General features: G+C 47.2%; 1 protein-coding gene across 3 annotated transcripts in view; it reads left to right on the top strand.

Moving 5' to 3' along the window:
- srfb (serum response factor b) overlaps positions 1-19,980 on the top strand; it is a 43,627-nt gene extending 23,647 nt beyond the window's left edge. Inside the window, exons 3-8 of one of the 3 annotated variants that reach the window (XM_063191451.1) lie at positions 10,529-10,817; positions 14,617-14,772; positions 15,475-15,591; positions 16,939-17,136; positions 17,486-17,562; positions 18,982-19,980. In XM_063191451.1, the coding sequence (XP_063047521.1) occupies positions 10,529-10,817; positions 14,617-14,772; positions 15,475-15,591; positions 16,939-17,136; positions 17,486-17,562; positions 18,982-19,077 (933 nt within the window). In that variant the 3' untranslated portion in view covers positions 19,078-19,980. Of the gene's footprint in view, positions 1-10,528; positions 10,818-14,613; positions 14,773-15,474; positions 15,592-16,938; positions 17,137-17,485; positions 17,588-18,981 lie in introns of all 3 variants that reach the window. The other 2 variants (XM_063191450.1, XM_063191452.1) reach the window with 2 other exon arrangements.
- The last annotated feature ends 1,836 nt before the right edge of the window (positions 19,981-21,816 follow it).

The following is a 21,816-nucleotide window of genomic DNA, read 5'->3' as shown; positions in this document are numbered from 1 at the left end:
ATGAACAGGGGAGACGCACTGCATAGTCATGCTGGTCTGCACTACTAGATCTCCCTCTCTCACACGCACACGCGCACGCACGCACGCGCACGCACGCGCACACACACACACACACACACACACACACACACACACACACACACACACACACACACACACACACACACACGTGCTACACACACAATTTTCGTCTCCACCAAATACACACACATGCACACTATCTGTCTCTCTCTGTCACACAAGCGCACACACACGCACCCCCAACCCACACACACACACACACACTGTTGTACATATACACTGACACTCTGAGAGCGCTCTCGGTGTCCCCAGGCGGAGAGGAGAGGACAGGACAAGAGAGGGGAGGCTCTAGGTGACAAGTGAGTGTGGTGGCGATAGTGGAAAGTTAATTTACTGAGATATGCAGGCTTATCTCCACCAGGCTAGGCCCCATATAGAGCTGTGGCTGCTGCGGCTGCCGGAGATCACACACACACACACACACACACACACACACACACACACACACACACACACACACACACACACACACACACACACACACACGGTGACACACACACTGACTGATGTGTGTGTGTGTGTGTATTTAGATTGTTGGGGCGGGGGGGGGGGGGGTTGGTTGATGGAGGTGGTGTGTGTGTGTGTGTGTGTGTGTGTGTGTGTGTGTGTGTGTGTGTGTGTGTGTGTGTGTGTGCGCGTGCGTGCGTGCGTGCGTGCATGTGTTTGGAAGAGAGAGAGAGAGAGAGAGAGAGCAAGGGGTAAAAAGATAGTGGGGCAAGGATTGTGTGTGTGTTAGCGATGTTGGGAGCAGAGATGTTCTCTTTGAATGTTGAAATCCCCATGAATAGTTCACAGACTGGTGGGGGCTGGGCTAGGTGTGTGCGTGTGCGTGTGTGCGTGCGCAAGTGCACATGAGTAGGCTGATATCAGAGATGAAGAGGGTTGTGGAAGGGGTGCGTGCGTGCGTGTGTGTGTGTGTGTCCTGTCTGTGTGTATGCAAGAGTATATTAGAGATGGTGGGGGCTGGGGTGTGTGTGCGTGCGCATCTGCATGCTTGTCCGCGTACGCTTGTGTGTGTGTGTGTGCGTGCGTGTGTGCGCGCGTGCGTTTGTGGGTCCAGTGTGTGTGTGTATCCAGGGTGCATGCGTGTGTGTCCAGTGTGCGCATGTGTGTGTCTTGTGTGTGTGTGTGTTTGTATCCAGTGGGCGCGTGTGTGTGTATGTATCCAGTGTGCATGCGTGTGTGTGTCCAGTGAGCTTGTGTATGTCCTGTGTGTGTGTGTGTGTGTGTGTCCAGTGTGTGTGTGTGTGTGTGTGTGTGTGTGTGTGTGTGTGTGTGTGTGTGTGTGTGTGTGTGTGTGTGTGTGTGTGTGTGTCCAGTGTGTGTGTGTGCGCTATGTGTGTCTGTTGAGCAATGTGTCACTGAGTAAGGCCAGGGGGGAGGGGCCGGCGCTGCCTTATGTTGCCGCGAGGCAGCTGTCCCGCTCGCAGCTGATAGGCTGGCCGGCCCGGCACTTGGGCTGCCTTGCCTTTTTTAGCCGTCTCCCCAAACGGAGCCGTGAATTCCAGCGCGCTGGCACGGTGACAGGCCAGGAGACGGCCGCCGGCAAATGGGGAGATTAGGGCCCCATGCCGGCTGACTGACTGACTGGCCGCCCTGTACACCCCCCTGTACACCCGCGCCCCCCCCCCCCCCTCCATTCTCCAGGGGCTCGCCACTCACTGCCACCAAAGCCCCCCCCCTCTCTGTCTCTCTCTCCCTCTCTGTCTCTCTCTCTCTCGCTCCCTCTCCCCCTCTCTCTCCCTCTCTCCCCCTCTCCCTCCCCCCCTCCCCCCTCTCTCTCTCTCTCCCCCTCTCTCTCCCTCTCTCCCCCTCTCCCCCTCTCTCTCATACACTGGAGGCCCCCTCTGTTACTGTTGCTCTGCCTCTCTGTACAATGAGGGCCACTACACTTTCAAAAAGAAAGCCAGCGCCATTTATCACCTTACTTAAGGTGTTCTATTTTATTTTCTTAACCCTCTCCTCCTGGGAACAAGTGGTAAACCCCCTCTCTCTCTCTCTCTCTCTCTCTCTCTCTCTCTCTCTCTCTCTCTCTCTCTCTCCGTCTCTCTCTCTCTCTCTCTCTCTCTCTCTCTCTCTCTCCGTCTCTCTCTCCGTCTCTCTCTCCGTCTCTCTCTCTCTCTCTCTCTCTCTCTCTCTCTCTCTCTCTCTCTCTCTCTCTCTCTCTCTCTCTCTCTCTCTCTCTCTCACACACACACACACAATCCTCCTGGCTTTCCTTTGCCACATAAACACACACGGTCATAGTGCCGTGTGTGTATGCGCGTGTGTGTACAGTATGTGTATGTGTGTGTGGTGCTGAGGCTTAAGCCCCTGCATGCACATGTGTGTGTCTCTCTCTTAGGTGTATATTAGATTAAAGCAGGGCATGTTCAAAGAAGACGCACAGGAGATGAGGATACTGGGGGTACAAGGACACTGGAATCCAAGAGCTATATTCTGCCAAGGCAGTGCGTGGTGTGTTGGTTTGTGATTGGTTTCATTTAGACTAGAGGGTGTTAATTTTGTGTGTGTGTGTGTGTGTGTGTGCGTGTGTGTGTGTGTGTGTGTGTGTGTGTGTGTGTGTGTGTGTGTGTGTGTGTGTGTGTGTGTGTGTGTGTGTGTGTGTGTGTGTGTGTGTGTGTGTGTGTGTGTGAGAATGAGTTTGCAGCAACATCACACTGAACATCGTGTTTTTGGCTGGCATCCTTCTGCCGTCACACTCTGCCACATACATTTACATATAAACACAGTCAACACACGCACACACACACCACCACACGTACACACCACCACACGTACACACACACACACACACACACACACACACACACACACACACACACACACACACACACACACACACGCGCAGCACCACTTTTTGTAAACACAAAGCATAGACTCACACACACACACCCTATCACACAACACACACCACCTCCAGTTCCTTCCAAGAGGCCAATTAACATAATGCCTCTAAGATGCTGTAAGGTTCAGTGTGGTTGAATAATCAGGGCCATTAGTGAAGCGCTGTTGGTTAGCTAATGAATGCAGTCCATAATTCAGAAGGATGTTAGCACAGGGAGCCATTGTGGGAGGGTGTGCACAATCTTGGCTGGGGCATGTTGTATGGCGTTGTGTTGCGCTGTGTTGTGTTGTGTGTGTGTGTGGCCCCTTTTTTTGTCATCCCTCTGTCTCTGTCTCTGTTTGGAGATTTGTAAGGATTTATAATCGTTTGAAGTGGAGACCTTTTTTTCTTTTGTAAGCTTCTGTGTATTTGATACTCACTCTTTACCAAGGAGAAGTAACTTAGTGTTTGATTTTTTGTATTCCTTTTTTAATTGATTATTGTTGGAAGCTGAAGGTAATTGTTTTAAACTCTGTCCAACTCTTACCACCAAATAAATGTTGCCAGAGGAGAAATAAAATCAGGAAAACTAGAGTTTGCTGGTTTGAAGGTGAGCTAATTTTGTATGGAACGTTGAAGTTGCTAAGCTCCCTCGTGAGGAACTAGCATTCAGTGACTCAGCGCTAACTAGCAGGCTCAATCCCCAGAGGCTTTTGACGGCACGGAGCTGTATGACTTGCACCTGTTGGCCACCATAGTTTTGACTGCGGGGTGTGCGCTCCAATATGCGACCTTGTGTCCTCCACTTGTGCTTGTGGCCTTGTACCAGGAAGTAATATGTCGTGATGACATCACTGACAACAGCATTATATTTCAATATCTCGCAAGAGCTCAATTGTGAAGTCATTTTCTCATTTGCAAACTGGATGGTGAATGAAGAATAGTCCCCCAAAATTGTTGTGGCTAGGCTGACAGCGGGGAAACTTAATTGTTGTCTGCACGGAGGCGGGGCTTCAGCAAAACATGCGGCCACAAGCACAAGTGGAGGACGCAAGGTCGCATATTGGAATGCACCCGTAAGACCTGTGGGCCACCATACTTTATCATGACCTTCGTATGTCGCATATATATATGCCTCACCAAAGTCACCTAAGCGGAATGTGGTGTGTGTTGCATTGTATGTGTGTTGGTTTGCCCGTCAGTTGGCATTGAGGGGGTTACCACACACACACACACACACACACACACACACACACACACACACACGCGTGCGCGCGCGCCCACCCCACAGGGTCTCATGTTTCATCTGCTCACCCTCAGCTGTTGACACAGCCACACTCGCACCCCTACCCCTCCACATACAGCTGCCCCAGTCCCAATGACCGACTGTCCTCCTCCCAGTAGGCTGCGTCTAACGCCCACAGCCACCATCAGACTCGAGCATAAGCCCACCTCACACACGTATCCGCATGCATACATGCATACACATGCAGAACACACAGACAGACGCACACATATGTATTGTATGCATGCATGCAGACGCTCCACATACACACATGCACACATAGGTGTTTGCTTTCACATACAATGATAAGCAATATCCTTTGGATAATATTTCATAACATATGAGGTTATGATGACATGACATATTAAACTTTCACATCTGTTGGCAATAAATATAGTTTATACACTACTGATGTATTGTGTATACAAGTGGGTTTTTTTTTCAATATAGAAGCACATGCATTAACACAGCCACTCAATGGAGTACATAGTGCACTATGCACACATCCCACAGAGAGCTGCACTTGCTGGCTAATGGTGCAAAGGGTCTTCATGAGGAAATGAAAGTGATGACTGATTCTGCACCTTATGCATCAACACACTAGCGGGTGATTCTGCACCTTATGCATCAACACACTAGCGGGTGTAATTTGCAAAGTGAGGCATCCTAACGGACTGTCTGCAAGTTGCCAACAGAGGGGTTTACATGAGTGCACTTCCACTCAAACACCATGCCATCCCACTAGGGGTGTGAATCGCTGCCTCCATGGCGATACGATTCAGTATCGATGTCTTAATATCTGATACTTAATTTTCGATACTTAATTAAGAATTGTAATACGATTCGATTAGACTTTTTTCCAATTACTTTTCCACTTCTACTATGTTATGGAGGCATTGGGCAGGGGCCAGCAATTTGATTATTTTCGAGCGATTCCATTCAATCGTCAGATTATATCGCAATATATAATTTCGATATCATTTACACCCACCCCTACATCCCACCCCCTCCTGTGAGAGAGGGAGAACGTGACGGAGGGATAGAGAAAGTAGGCTGATCAAACGAGACTTTGACTCTCTAAAGTCCTCAAAAAACCTGGACCTACAGTAACTATTTGTAGGTCTCCCTCTATCACTCTTTTATTTCTTTTCCTTTCTCTCTCTCTCTCTCCTTTCCTCCCTGTATTTGTATCTCTCTCTCTCTCTCTCTCTCTCTCAAAGCAGGTTTTTCACACACACACGCGCACACACACACACACACACACACATACACTCGCACACGCACACACAGAGACGCTCTCTGACACATCAAGCAGATTTATAGTAAGTGCGCTCCAGTAACTACAAGCTTCCATTGAAACTGAGCATCTGTTGGGCATCAGGACACACGTGGGGCTCGTGGCCCCTCACATTCTGTCTTTCCGTGCTGGGCAGAGCTGCGGTGTGCAGCAAACGGATAAAACATAGCACCTGTCAACATTTCAGGAGCAACGTTTGAGAGATTGTTTTTTGTGTTGGCACCAGGGCAGTTGTTGATTTTAAATGATGGCGACGTAGTGGGCAATGGACATGGCGGTCAGAATTTATGGGAGAATACATGGAAAATGCAATAAAGTTCTGAAATATGGTAGAAACCTGGGAAAAACAGGAGCGCTGGCAGCCAGAGGGCAAAGCCTGCAAGGCAACACCTGTTGTGAAATTGAGTTGAGTTTAGACATCAAATCGACTCTATAGCACCTTTTGTCATGTGGCTAAATGACTTGGGTTTTGCTATTAACCCATTAAAGCACAGCGTTATAAATTTGCTGTTCCCAGAATGGCATTAACCTCCTAGTCGTAGTGCATGACTAAATGCCCTGTGTCATGTCACAGTAGTGTAGTACTATAGTAGTTAACTTTTCAATGACTATTACAGCATTCCACTGGTGAAACGTCATGTATTATGGGACTACGAAAGTTAAAAGCATCTCCATTATTCATGCCGTAAGTATGTTTGTTGGACTTAGAGCAGGCCAATATAGCCGTTTGCTCTATGTTTATTTAGTTTCTGCACTTTCGCTCTGTATGACTTAGAGTTCCACAAGCCCTATTCAATTCCTGGCGGTACTAATGCACCAGACCACCACCTCCCCACCAAGCCAGGTAACCACCTAATACCACCTGCTAATATCTACCCCCACCACCCCAGCCCCGCTGCCTGGGATGGATAATTATTCCATGTGCCCCTAGGTCAGACAATAAGAACGGTCCCCTTCAATGACTGTTGCTAGTTTACAAAATAATTCAGGGTTTTACGTCAGCTGCGAGAGTCTAAGTGGTTGGGGTTTGGGGGGTTCTCCTCAGAGAAAATGTGAGAATACAGAAAATAAAGTGCGATTTTAACAAAATATGGGATTGGGCCCCTGGGCCTGGACCCTGTAGACCTGTGGCGTAATCTGCCCCTGCCCGCTGCAGGGTTACCTTACAGGTCTATTTTAGCCCCCCTGATTCAGCTGTGTGCCCCGCTCTAGTGTGTCTGCCCGACTGCGTGAGCGAGCGAGCCAAGTGTGTCAATCTGTGTGCTAGGTACTAAGGCTGTAGGGAACTACATGCACATTTCTGTCTCTGGGACCTTAGGGCAATCATGGGTAAGAGGTTTGGGCGTCAGACTTGTAGCTCATAGGTTACTGGTTCGACTCCCGACCCGCCAGGTTGGTGGGGGGAGTACTGGTAGTTAGCCCTGAGCATGATACGGTCCCACCATACTGCTCCTTTGAGGCGCCATTGGGGGCTGCTCCCTTGCACTGGTCAGGCATAAATGCAATTAATTTGCGCTGCGGAGTGCTCTGTCACAATGACAATGGGAGTTGGAGTTTCCCAGTCGGGCTTTATATACTAAGACTGTAGGGAACTACCTCCACATTTCTGCCTCCGAGACCTTCAGGCCTGCCTCTAAACGTCCTCAGTGTGGGGTTTACCTTTATCGCTCTACCTCTCACTATCAATCACCAGCTGCAGCACGATCATTCATGCACTATGCCTGTTGTGCCTCAAAACCATGGAAGTATGTTGCATTTATGCCTCACCCGATATCTCTAATCTGAACCAAAGTTATGGTTCAATGTCCGTTATGGCTCAATGTCCTTCCTATGTTTGGGATCTTTCATGAATAGTGCTTCCTGATGGCATCTCCACCACTCCGCTCCTGTGCCGTAGCTGTAAGCACTGAGTGTGACTACAGAGAGAATACAGGAAGTGATGTGAAGTGAAAGCCCAATTGGGAAACTCCAACTCCCATTGTCATTGTGACACAGCACTCCACAGCACACAAGTAAACACTGCACACAATGAAATTGCATGTATGCCTCACCCGTTCAAAGGGGCAGCCCCTAATGGCGCCCCAAGGGAGCTGTGCGGTGGGATGGTACCATGCTCAGGGTACCTCAGTCATGGAGGAGGATGGGGTAGAGCACTGGTTAATTACTCCCCCCACTAACCTGGCGGGTTGGGAGTCGAACCGGCAACATTTGGGCTAGAAGTCTGACGCCCCAACCGCTTATTCAATACAGATAGAGGGTAGGATTTACTCTGGTGACTGTCTGGCGATGGAGAAAGTATTTTGGGACGTGCTGTGTATAGAAGGGCAGGACGGCATAGGGGAGATGTGTGTCAGGAGTGCTGTGACTTTGGCTTTGTAGCCAGGCCACATCCTCCTAGTGCCGCAACACCTTTGGGCAAGAGCAATGTAAATACAGTTGCTGATCTCCTGAAAAATCGGAAACTCCACCCACTTTGTCTGACACCAGTCAACCAGTAGCAACCCTAGGCAGGCGGATCAACCATGTCGTTTGGGAAATGTTACTTGTAATGATCTTGGTCTGACCAAGTCTGGAAGAGATTTGAAAGTTGATGATAATCAGGCTAGGTTGGATGGTGTCCATGGGGGCTAGCCGGCCTGAAAGAGAGGGGGGAGGGCGGGGACAGGGGAAGCCAGGAGAGCCCCTATCAGAGCAGGGTGCACTCTGCCCGGACCCAGCTTACCTCTCACCCACTCAATTAGTCACATATAAACAGCAGCTAGCTGCCTGTGGACTCTTCAGTGTGACCGCCTGCCAGCAATATGGGCTGCCTCGATCTCCGTCTTTGAAGCTCTCTTTCTCTCCATCTCTGTCAGTGTGTCTGTCTGTCTCTCTCCGTCTATTCGTCTCACCTCACTCACTCTGACTCTCGCTCTCTCTCACCCTCCCACCTTCCTTCCTTCCCACTCGGTCTCTCTCTCTCTCTCTCTCTCTCTCTCTCTCTCTCTCTCTCTCTCTCTCTCTCTCTCTCTCTCTCTCTCTCTCTCTGTGGCTATTTTCTGAATAGGCAGTAATTGGATTAAATGTGTAAAACAGAAATGCAACCTTAGCTGCTACATAGTGTGGCTGTGCAACAGGTGGTTGTCAGAAAAGTGTTTTTTCACTTACTTATAAGATACTTTGTGTATCTGTGTAACCTGTGTGAAATGAGTGTAATTTTCACAGAAACTTCGTTTCCCTTTATTGATCACACAATTACCCCATTGCCAACCTCAAGTGTAATAGATATGCAATCATTATTTAATAGGAAAAACACTGCAATATTGCACATAAATATGTTGTGCTCTGTTTCGATGTTCCGGTACGTCTGTGGTTACTGGTTTGGGCTTTGTCTCCGTCTTGATGCAGAAGAATTTCTGAAGTACCCAGTGTCTGAAGTGCACTTGTCATGTATTAATATGGGAAACCTTAATCTTGACGCGTCATTCTGGGTATGTCTCATAGTCTAGCATCTTTTGTTATCGTTGCATATACATCTTTTGTGCTACAGGTCTTGTCAAAGGCTCTGTACCTTAGTAGTACTGCAGCAGAACAGGTGCTCTCTGGTCCCTTGTCTGTTGTGCTATCTTGGGTCTTGGAGTGGCTAGGAACATTGTAGCCAGGAGCCACTCTCCTCCCGTCTCTCCTGTCCGTCAAACCGTGCCATTAGTCTCTTAACGGGGAGTCCTGGAGAGCCAGTCTCCATGGTTACGAGTCATGATTGGAGCATTTCTCTCTCCTCATCTGTGATCATTTGGCTCCATACGAGACGATGGAGGACAATTAACCGTGAAATGACCCAGCTAGCACATGCGTAGCCTTGAGGACCGACCCGCACGGCACCTCTCAGCCCTCGTGTCAGACTGGCTGAGGGGGTAAAAAACCACTAATCCAGTTGTAAATGTAATTATGTGGGTTTGCTTTTGGCTTACAACCTCATTGATGTGTGTACTTTAAATTACTTTATTTTCAGATGTTGGGATGTAATGAGACTGTTTTGACGTCGTGAGACTGAAATTAATATGATCTACGGGTTAGTTGTGCCATCTGTGAATTCCCATTCTCTGTATAGAAACTGGGTGCATTACTGGAAATGACCGACTGTACTTGTGGTACACAGTAGAAATCTTCTCCACTCATTTTACACACCAGCTCACCACTGCTGCTGGTGTTCAAAGAAAGAACTGCAACTGGAACACAGTAGCTGCGCACAAGCACAGCAATAACCTGAGGGAAATGAACATGACCAGATGTGCTGTGCTTCACATCACTGCAGACAGCTGTCTCTGTTCTGTGGTGCAGGAGAATCGCACCTGGGGGCAATCAAGTCATCAACTACTCCTCTACAGTCTATGGTGGGGTAGGGGTGGTAGTAGACTGCTCCAGTCATCTGTACTGGGGCAATGACACACAGGTGAAGTTCACTTAAGGCCAGACACGAGAAATAAGCCATTATGAATGTAGTTTTCTACTAGATATCACGATAACAAAGTGTTGAATTTTTTGACTTTTGTTGTTTTTATGTCGGGACAAGCTCAAGCCACCCTTTTCGGTGGTCAGTCTACTCGGGCCTCCTAACTTACTTTCTTACTTTTAAAAAAAAAATCCCGGACGAACTGAAGGCGGCCGTCATCTCGATATCTTGTCAGTGAAAAAGTGTTGTAAAACTTTTGATTAACATTGTGGTGTTTTATCATTATCATTGTGGTGTTTTTTTCCTCTCATTTCCATCCCACTACTCACTGAAAACAGTCTGCCTGGCTCTTAACTTCCTTCTGAATTGCTTTTTACTTTCTGGATCGATCATTTGCAGATTATTACAGGCGCCATTTTCTCAACCACAACCTGTTGCTCTCTTCCACATTCACGAAGTAGGCTATTGTACATGCACAAATCGATCCAGGAAATCTGGATCGATTCCCTGCCCTACAAGTCAGCCTTCATCTGTACATCATTTGTGTGAGTTGCTGTAAACCAATGTATTAACTTATCCTTTCTTTTTTCCTCCTCTCTACCCCAGGACACGCTGAAGCCGGCCTTCACGGTGGCCAGTCTCCCCGGCGGCGGCGGGGGCGGCGGCGTCGGCAACAGCAGCACGTCGAGCAGCGCGGCCACCACCACCACCAGCATGCAGGCCAGCAGCTCCGCCTCCTTCCCCATCACCAACTACCTGGCGCCCGTCTCCGCGGCCAACAGTGGCGCGGGGGCGGGAGGGGGAGCGGCCCTGGCCAGCGCCAACGGAACTCTGCTGAAGGCGGCGGGGGCTGGCGGAGTCATGCAGCTGCCTAGCGGCTTCACATTCATGTCAGGTGAGATGGATTGGAGATGGAGAGTGAGATGGACAGACAAACACACACTCACACACAAACACCTGATCAACATGTTCTTAGAGTTAAGGGAGGTGAAGCTGCCACCCAGTGGCTTCACATTCATGTCAGGTGAGGAGAGGGAGAGCGAGATGTACAGACAAACACACACACACAAACACCTGATCAACTTTTTTATAGTTATGGCAGGTGAAGCAGCCACCCAGCAGCTTCACATTCATGTCAGGTGAGGAGATGGAGAGTGAGATGGACAGACAAACACGCACACACAAACACCTGATCAACATCTTTTGTAGTCATGGGGTGGGGGGGTGATGCAGCCACCCAGCAGCTTCAGATTCATGTCAGGTGAGGTGGGACACACTTGTTTTGGCGCAGGATTATTTGGGGAAGGATTGGCCTTTTTTCACCATGACGCCAGGAAAGCTCCATTTTTGAAGCGGAGCAGGATGGCTATTGGTTTCCATGGAAGAACAGTATTGTTTAAGTTTATGTCTATGCTACCTTATGCCACTAAGCCACCTTTTTCAAGATTCAAATACATTGAATTAAAGGCACCTGACATCACATGAAAAAAGCTAATTTCGGAGACTTTGGGATAAGTTCAACATATGAAACAAGCACCAAACGTTGGCCATTTTTCAAAGTGAAATGTTCTAGCCTTGTGAAGATGAGTATTGCCCATTTGTGCCGGGCGTATTCAATTATTAATTGCACTTTAGAACTAGTGATTGGATACTCTTGGTTGAAATCCATGAAAAATGGGCAATACTCTTCCTAGCAGTGCTAGAACACTTCATATTGAGAAATACCCATTTTTTACTTTTTATGTACTACGTAGACGGTTTGGTAGATGGATGGTAATTGAACTTTTGGTGGTGCAATATCACCTCTGTGCCTAATCCAGCAGATAGGCGTCAACAGTACAGATGAGCAGCATAGTCTATCAGATGAGCATTTTTAATTATGCCTGCCTGCTTGCCTACCCGCCCACCTTGGTCACGTTGCTTGAATGAAAAGCCCTCCTTGTTGCAACAGCTCAGCTCCCCTTTGATGTGCTATTACAAGAGCCTAGACGGGCTAGCAAAAACACACCTTCACTGTCACGCTTGCCACGAAAACATGCTTATTTGCATTGTAGCGCCACACACACACACACACACACACACACACACACACACACACACACACACACACACACACACACACACACACACACACACACACACACAGCCCCCCACTCCCCGGAGCAGTGGCATTTTACTCCCCAAAAAGACAGCCCATCTCCCCTGAGTAGCTGTGTGACACCGCTGATCCTACCAACGGAATAATTAGGACATGGACAACACAAAGGGAGCAGTAGTGTGAGCTTGGAGAGGCTTCCATGATGAAGAGTGCAGAATATGCAATGACTAGTGTCGATTGTGAATGGAGATGAGATGGGCTCTTGGTTATAATTGCACAAGGCCGAGTGCTACGTTAAAAAGGTGCACACTGCGTCCCAGCTGTGAAGGTGACCTGAGAGGCGAACTTTCTATTAGGCAAACCTAGGCAATTGCCTAGGGCCCAGACCAAATCTGTCCACCATAGGGGCCCAAACTGTCACACCAGTCACGGTAAACACGCAAAAAAGCAGGCTTGATCGTAATGTGTCACTTGTGTTAAGAAATCAAAGATCTGAATGAGACAAAACAGAATCTTCTGTCATATAATGACTTTTGAGGGCCCCACTTTTACGTTTTGCCTAGGGCCCCAAATTGACTTGCTCCGCCCCTGGGTGAGCTAAGAGGGCATCAGTATCAGAGAGTGAATTACATGCACCCTGCATAATTCATACTACATTTGGGCTGTGTTTCCCTTTTATGGACAGACGAGCTTTTCTATTTCTACATGAATTACATGGGTAGATAGGTTAGTACCCCACACAACCAACCCTGCCTTTTTGGGGTTTTGGGGTTTTGATCTGGGGTGAATGTACTTTCTCGTATCGCCTGCAATTCATGATTGTTCATGAATGAGTGGAAGGTGAACGAATCCGGTTGAAACTCACCACAGTGTGCTTCTTCCACCATATTCTGGACTTGAGCTACTGAAGAGACAGCTCAGCATTATAGCAGTCACATAGTACTAATCGAGACCAGCATTGACCTGATCCTGTTATCATTGTAGAATAATCACTTGGTCCATTGATTTGGTCCTGTTATCATTGTAGAATAATCGAGACCAGCATTGACCTGGTCCTGTTATCATTGTAGAATAATCACTTGGTCCATTGATTTGGTCCTGTTATCATTGTAGAATAATCTAGTGATAATGCGTCAACTAAAATGTGATGAAAACACTGGTTAAGTCAACACAGGTTTGTATACCTATTGCTTTCATATCTATTTTTTCATACTGACCATAACCACTTGAATCTATACAGTACATGTCCTATCAATTGATTAATATCAATACACGGGAAAGGAGAAGCATCTCCAATTGTGTGTGCGTGCATGTGTGTGTGTGAGAGAGATTGAGAGATTGTTTTTAGTTTGCCTTGTGTTTAGCGTGTCAATGCTGTGTTGGAGGCCTCGTCTGGTCATTGCACCATAGCAGCTTCACCCATTTCACGTGAAGCGGTGACAAACCACTGCACGTCAGCCGTTGACGAGAAGTTGCACACACGTGGCTGAAAACAGCTTAACTATTTGTATGTCTCTGTGATTGTGTGTGTGCTCACACACCCACGTGTGTCTCAGTTAGTATTCAGAGGGCAGTTGCCGCTTGGCTTGAACAAATAGTCCAAGTATAGACGTAGCCAGGTCAGGTGCACTGTCAGCGTAGGTAAACAAACGCTAGCAGGCAGCCATGTTGCTAGCAAGGCTTAACTCTGCAGGGTTCCTACTGGGCCCCTCAACACGGCATCGTCCAGTGGTTCCCAAACTGGGGGTCAGGCCTCACAGGTGGTGGTGGAAATACTGTAGGAGATCAAAAACTGTTTGGCATTTAGAATATGGAAGAAGGGGATTATGAAAATATTGTTGGGTCCGAAAGGGTGTCGCAGCAGAAAAAGTTTGGGAACCACTGCCATAGCCCATCCCATCCTAGCTCAGCCAGCAGACCTGGAACGGAACTAGCTTCCAGCTGGGACCGACTGACAGAACCCTGTAGAGAAACAACAGATCCACTTTCACATCCTCCTCCTCCGGTGCTGCTGTAATCTAGGTTGCCATATACGAGTAGATCCTGTAGATATTCTTAATACATCTCATGTACAACCTGTGCCCTGTTCTTACCAACCTGGCAGTAAGACCTCTTCTGTCTATGTTTATGATTTGTGTCTGTGTTTTTAAGCACAGAACGATGATGATTGAAATATAATGCTTTTAAAATGGTCATCTCTGTGTACACTTGAGTGTTGGTAATCTGTGTGTGATCAATAGCTAATTGTGTACCCCCACCCCCTTCCAGTAGTAACAGCTGTGCGAGCGTGCATTTTACTGTATGTGATCAGAGTAATTCATGTGCATCTTTCCTCTCTCCCCGTATTCAATTCTATTTGCAAGAGACACAAATACATGGTCCATATCCGATCATGGTCCCTCATATGGTCCATATGTTGTGGGTGTGCAATGTGCATCTCCCCTCTCTCCCCATGTGTAGGCCTACTGTATGTGAGTAGCTAATGTGCATCTCCCCTCTCTCCCCATGTGTAGGCCTACTGTATGTGAGTAGCTAATGTGTCTCTCCTCTTTCCCCTCTCTCCTCTCTCCTCTCTCCTCTCTATCTCTGTTAGCAGCGGGTGCGGCGTTCCCCCCGGGCACCCCTGCCATCCCCCTGGGGCAGCTGCAGCAGCACTCGCTCGCCCTGCAGGGCCAGGGGGGCTCCGGCCAGACGCAGGGCCAGCAGGGCCAGCAGGCCGTCTTCAGGCTGCCCGCCGCCGTCTCACTCACAGGTCGGTACCACCAACCAGGACAATGCATAGTGTATACGTTTGACTGTTTTTAGTTGCGTAGTTCCTTTCCTTCGGGATTGATCAAGTTCACTTTACTCTATTCTACTCTACTCTACTCTAGTAGCAGACGTCAGGTGGTACAACCACAGTTATTGCCTATTAATTCATTTGTAATGTGTAATTAGTGTACAAGCAATGTATATGCTTCTAAGATAACCCAGTGAAAGCAAAAGAAAAAGTGCAGAGAGCGCAACTTCCGTCTAAGCAGCTCAGAATCAGATTATAGCAAAATTAAGTTTGATTCCTGCCCAAAGGCAAATGACTTCATAAATAAGAACCCAGGCAGATGCCACACAAGTGACACAAACAAGACCACAGTTCAGAGTGGCAGGAAGTGATCTAAGTCTTTTATGGTTTTAGTTAACGCACACCGTGTGAGTTGCGCACAGCGGTCAGTAGTGAACTTCATGAAGAAAAAAACAACTGCCGTCGCACACTCAGAATTTGAGATGACCCTGATGAAGGCATACACTGAAACGTTGGTCAAATTTAAAAAGTACTGCATGAAGTTCTGAGTGTGCAACGACAATGTTTTTTCTCATAGAGGAAGTGATCTAATCCAATGTGCTATGAATGGAAATGTAGCAAGTTGGCAGACGAGTGTGTGCGCGTAGTGTAACTTGGGTGTGCTTGTTACTTCAGGTGGAGCGATGCCGCAGGGTCTGCAGGCCATCCAGGTGCACCCCACCACCCAGTCCAGCTCCATCAGCTGCAGCGGAGACAGCAGCCCAGACATCTCCCAGTCAACCACCTCCACAGGTACCGTACACCACTCTCACACCACACTCTGGCTCTGGGGCTGCTTCTCTCTGTGTCTCCTTCTCTCTGTGTCTCTGTCTCTGCCTCTGCCTCTGTCTCTCTCTCTCTCTCTCTCTCTCTATTGCTCTCTCTCTCCCTCTCTCTATTGCTCTCTCTCTATTGCTCTCTCTCTATTGCTCTCTCTATTTCTCTCTCTCTCTCTCTCTCTCTCTATTTCTCTCTCTCTCTCTCTCTCTCCCTCTCTTGCTCTCTCTCTATTGCTCTCTCTCTCTCTCTCTCTCTCTCTCTCTCTATTGCTCTCTCTCTCTATTGCTCTCTCTCTCTCTATTGCTCTCTCTCTCTCTCTCTCTCTCTCACACACACTCTTCTCTCACACACACACTCTTCTCTCACACACACACACACACACACACACACACACACACACACACACACACACACACACACACACACACACACACACACGCTCACACACACACACACACACAGTATTTCTGTCTTTCTCTCTGGTCCTTTGCCTAAACCCCCAAACCCTCGCTAACTCTGTCTCTATCTTTGTCTTTCTCTCTCTCTCTGTATCTCTACCCCAACACCCCCTTCACACACACACACACACACACACACACACACACACACACACACACACACACACACACACACACACACACACACACACACACACACACACACACACACACACTCTCCCTCTCTCTCTCTTCTTCGCCCTGTCTGTGAAACACCTCCTACAAATCTCTCACTCGCTCCTTGTGAAAGCAGTCATACACACGTCTGTTAAAAGACTTGTGACATCAGCCGCATTATTTCTTTCCGCTGCATTAACGGACTGCATTTGCTGCCGACTGCATTTGCGGAGCATTAATCAGCGTTGAGAGAGTTTAAGAATTTTATGACTGCTGATTGTTTTGCGCTTTTCAATGGCACTTATTACTCTGCCCTCATTTATAGCAGACATCATGGTGGCAGGTCCTCGGCTTAAAAGTCAACAGGTCGCCATTGCATAGCCTTTTCACAAAGGTTAGGCCTGATTACTCATCAGTCACGCTCGGCAGGGAAACCGAACGACAGATTTGATATTGTAAAGGTTAATTGCATGCCACACACTCGGCTAAATGCAACAGCTCCATCTAGAGGGCCAGCTTGGGAACTGCAGACCAGGGAAAAATGTTGAAATTATCCCTTTCATACAGAGCCTCAATATAATCTTGTTAGGAAAATGGTTATTACTAAGCAATGTGGTTATGATGTAGTTCCATTTACAATTTAAAAAAAAAACATCAAAACAAAAATGGGATCCTCATGACCGGTTCTTGCCCTCCTTCCCTGTAGCCACAGTCAGTCTCCCGGCAACCATTGTGACGTCATCGGTGCCCACCTCCATGGCGGGCCACATGATGTACCCCAGCCCCCACACGGTCATGTATGCCTCGGCCCCCACGCTGGCTGACGGGGGGCTGGCTGTCCTCAACGCCTTCTCCGGGGGACCCTCCGCCATGCAGGTGTCCCACAGCCAGACACAGGACTCAGGTAGTGTGTGTGTGTGTGTGTGTGTGTGTGTGTGTGTGTGTGTGTGTGTGTGTGTGTGTGTGTGTGTGTGTGTGTGTGTGTGTGTGTGTGTGTGTGTGTGTGTGTGTGTGTGTGTGTGTGTGTGTGTGTGTGTGTGCATGTTTGTGTGTGTGTGTGTGTGCATGTTTGTGTGCGCGCGCGTTTGTGCTTTAACGTGTGACTGACTGTGTGTGACTGCAAGGATAAACCTTTACATGTCTGAAACAAACGAAACCTCATGACTTGATTCAATAGAAGACATAATGACCCTAATGCATCTATGTAAGCCCAGACTGATGCCTAACCCGCTACCCTTGCCCCCGCTCTCCAGGTGCAGTCCCCCAGGTGTTCCTGGCGGCCCCCCCGGGCACCGTGCAGATCCCCGTCTCCGCCGTGCAGCTACATCCAGTACGGCAAGATCTCCAATTTACAAGTGAAACTTCCCAATATTCTTCCTCTTCCTCGCTCTCGCTCTCTCCCCCCTCCCCCGGTCTGCAAACACACCACCCCCCCAGCATGCCCCATTGATGCCTGAGTGATATGCCTGAATGCCTGCCACTAAAGCACCGACTGACTGCAGGCCTGAACCAGCTGGGGCCAAATTCATAGACATGTTGCCTATAGGTGTGTGACCGTGTCCCCCAATAATAATAATAATAATAATAACTTAATATGTATAGCACAATTCGTACAAATTTGCAGCTCAATGAGCTTTAACAGTTTGATAAAAAAAGACAAGTTTGGCAAAGTTTTAAGGTAGCGAAGGCCAGCCCACCCAACCAGCGTCTTTTACAAGTATGTCTGTGGCCAAATTGACCAAATCGTTGGAGGCCATCTTGCCGACACCATGCTCAGAGGTGTTGACCGTTAGTGAACGTTGTTTCAGACGCTTTTGCCGGCATGACAAGTTTTGGGTGTTGAACACTTCTTGCTGTAAACATTTTACAGTAATCCTGGCCTGTAGACAGAGCTCCTTAAGAAAAAACGTATGTCAAGTCTGTCAGTCAGTTTGAGCGAAGTATGGAAAGATGCTTCGGAAACCTGACCAAGCTATCTTCTAGTTTAAGTCATCCAGACCACATTCCCATCTTCAGTGTGATGTTAGACCAATATGGCCACTTTGTGATGTGAAATTGGTGGGAAGGGGGATCTTTTGTCCTTGGTGTGAGAGCTGTCCTGACCTGCACTCCTCTGTTTCTCTTCTGCACTCTCCTTCTGCTCTTCACTGAAGCCTTTTCGAGTTCTTATCCATGTGTTTGGTCGTGGATAAGCTTACTCGTAGACACTGCATGCAGACCAAACAAAACGCAAGCTAGAGCTAGGGCTGGGATTGCCCTTGCCATTTGCCTGTGTGTGTTATTGTGTGAGGTCATGAATATGCAATGGCTTGATTTGAAATCATTCACCAGGAGGCAATATGACATAGCCATGGCCCATGTGTTGCATCGTGCGAGTGACACTTTAGCATTTGTGTTATATTTAACTCCTGAAATAGGAGTTAAAGAAACCGCATGATATATATTCTTGATGATATACTCATGATATATATTGTTACGAAGAATGTTTCACTTTAAAATATTACAGACACTGTAAAGATCACCTGAATAAAAAAAATAGGATTTTCATAGGCACGGTAGGCTATTGAAAAGGGCGTACTAAAAGCTATGCGAGTGAACCGCACTGAGAAGCAAAGGGCACTTGTAGGGCATGTGGCCTCCACTAGCGTGTGTGTAACCTTGGTGCTCTTTCTGGTGTGATCTCAGTTTGCAGGTTATTGGTTGGTCGACTTTTCCTAACTGAGTCTCTCTCTCTCTCTCAATTTTGCAGATGGTGATTGGGCAGCAGTCAAGCGGCAGCAGCAATAATCTAACAGAACTGCAAGTCGTCAATCTGGATGCCCAACAGAACAGCAAAGGGGACTGATGGCCTGGCCGAAGCTAAGCTAAGCTAGGCTACGGCCAGGCTATCGCTAAGCTGTGGCTAAGCTATGGCTAAGCTAAGCCTACTCACCATAGGAACAGCAGGAGGAGAGGGCTCGCCAGTGACTCTCACCACTATTTATTGATGCCTTTTCGACTTTTCAGACATTTTATTTTTCATTCTACATTTGTTATACACCTTTTTTGTAAGTGCTTTTAATTTCTGGTTTTATTTTATGTTTTATTTGTTTGTTCTGACTTGGTATTGTTTTGGTGTTTTTTTCTGTTGTACAGGATGTACTGTAATATGTGTGTGTTGCACACTGGAGTGTTTTTGGTGTGCATGACTGTTGACGAAGTTAAGAGCTGAATAGGACTCCTGTCCATGTAAACGGGCATTACTCAGCTTTGGCTCTGTGTCTTGCTCAATTAAATGTGCTGTAATGGAATTGAAACGGAGTGCCCTTTACCCCCCCTTCAAAACACTAATGTGTGGACAACAGAAAACTTTCAGTGTGTGTGTGTGTGTGTGTGTGTATGTGCGCCTGTGATTGGATTGCGTGTGTGCACTGCAAACATATGCGTGGACATGCAAGTGAACAAGCATAGTATACATGCATATATACATACATACATACGAATGCTTGTGTAAGTGTAAATATGGCATAGGACTCATCACTACACAAGTAGGAAGTCTGCCTTAATGTGAGGCAATCTTTTCGACGGTATTCTGTTATGAGGTATGTGTACGTGTGTATGACACCCCCCCCCCCCTTTTGATAAAACAGTGTTTGCAACATATACACACACACACAGCCTGGACACTGCAGCCTCCCACCTCAGCCAAAGAGATCTCTTTTTATCAGTATTTGTACTTGGTTTGCTGGCCTGTTGGTGTGTGTGTGCGCGTGCGTGCGTATATTGACATGAGGGCTCATGTACTAGACGTGTTTGGGTGCATGTCTGCCTGTTTTTGAGTGCAGACAGCTGGGTTTTCCTGGGGTGGGGTTTGAGAATATAAGAGTAATTAATAAATGAGAAATGTACATAATTTTTTTAATGGAAAAATGTATTTGAAGCCTGTTTGTGCAATGGCATGTAGGTGTATGTTTTGTTTTCTAAAAAAATGAAAAAAAAGAATATGATTTTTGTACACATACGTGACCCAGAATTAGTTGATGTAACATAAAATATGTTGCATTGATTTACATATTCCCACTATGAATTAAGTCCACTTTCCTTCCGATCAGTCGGTTGATTTGTTTTCTTCCCCCTTTGTGTTTTCGGTTGTTATTTTGTCATTGTGCCAAATGACTGCTTGTCACATGTCTGAAACAGTCAGTGGAGGACATTCGGTTTAAGTCCCGCCCTGAGTTCTCCATCAGTCCTCTTGTCCTCCTTTGGACCACGCCCCCTCGCCTCATTACGATGCTCTTCAGACCATCTTCTATCCACAGTACTCTGCTTGCCTCTGCACATATCTATTTGACAGCTGTGTCTCGTCATCGTTGGTGCCTTTAAAAAAACAAAAAGTGGAACTGTTACACATCAGAATGCATCATGGCAAACACCCCACCACCACCCTCTCACCTCATCCACCCATACCTCTGTGGTGTAGTATCATGACCATGACAGACATCAAGTACGTTCCAATATGCGACCTTGCGTCCTCTACTTGTGCTTGTGGCCTCGTACCAGGAAGTAATATGTCGTGATGACATCACTGACAACAGCATTAGGCTATATTTCGATATCTCGCAAAAGCTCAATTGTTAAGTCATTTTCTCATTTGCAAACTGGTTGGTGAATGAAGGAATAGTCCCCCTAAAATTGGGAAACTTAATTGTTTTCTCCACAGAGGCGGGGCATCAGCATAACGTGAGGCCACAAGCACAAGTGGAGGAGGCAAGGTCACATTTTGGAATGCACCCATCATGTTCAAAGCATCAAATGGATAAATAATTGTAATAACGATTATGCTGCCAATCCCTACCCCTTTATCCAAGGGGGGTCTAAAACTCTGATAATGAATTTCAGTGGGAAGTACAGTTCAATATTTTTTTCATTTCTGTTCCTTTATAAATTTGGTTTACCTCTTGAATGAATGATTTTGTTTAAGACTGGAGCAAATGCCCGACGGAGAAGATGACTGAGGGCAAAGAGGCCAGGTGTCCTCCTAGGCCCAGGGAGAGAGGGGCCCAGAATTTGGTTTCCATTACATTATATGTATTGGCTGGGGGGGCAATTCAGATGAGTTTATCCTTGGTCCAGCAAAAGCTATAAGCGGTCCTGCTCACACAGAGTATATATTCTTTTTACCTAAAAAAAATTGCTCCTGAAAATGTAGGTCCCATTTATACGTTGTACCACTGTTATCTTGTGGTGTTCACACAAGAACCACATCCACTTCCCGCCGTTTTTTTTTGTGACACATACAGCGAGAAGGAGTTCAGGCACTGGAGTGACTGCACATAATTGAGTATTTTGTTTTTGTTTCATATATATTTAGTTATTCAGTAATGCACTGTACGCAGGTGTAAATTTAATTTACTTTTCTCTGGGTGTGTTTTGGACGAGCCAGTACGGTGATACAGTTAGGTTTCCATGTCTGCAAAATGTATGCATGTGTCTTGACTGAAATCACCAGATAGTTTGCCTTTCACAAACCCTCACCCAGAGCATCTCTGAACAGACACATATCTGTGCCCTTGTAACACTTAAGGGAGAAATGCCAAGGATTACA

Source organism: Engraulis encrasicolus, chromosome 24, assembly GCF_034702125.1.
Source record: "Engraulis encrasicolus isolate BLACKSEA-1 chromosome 24, IST_EnEncr_1.0, whole genome shotgun sequence".
NCBI lineage: Eukaryota > Metazoa > Chordata > Actinopteri > Clupeiformes > Engraulidae > Engraulis > Engraulis encrasicolus.
This window is presented reverse-complemented; position numbering and strand designations above follow the sequence as displayed.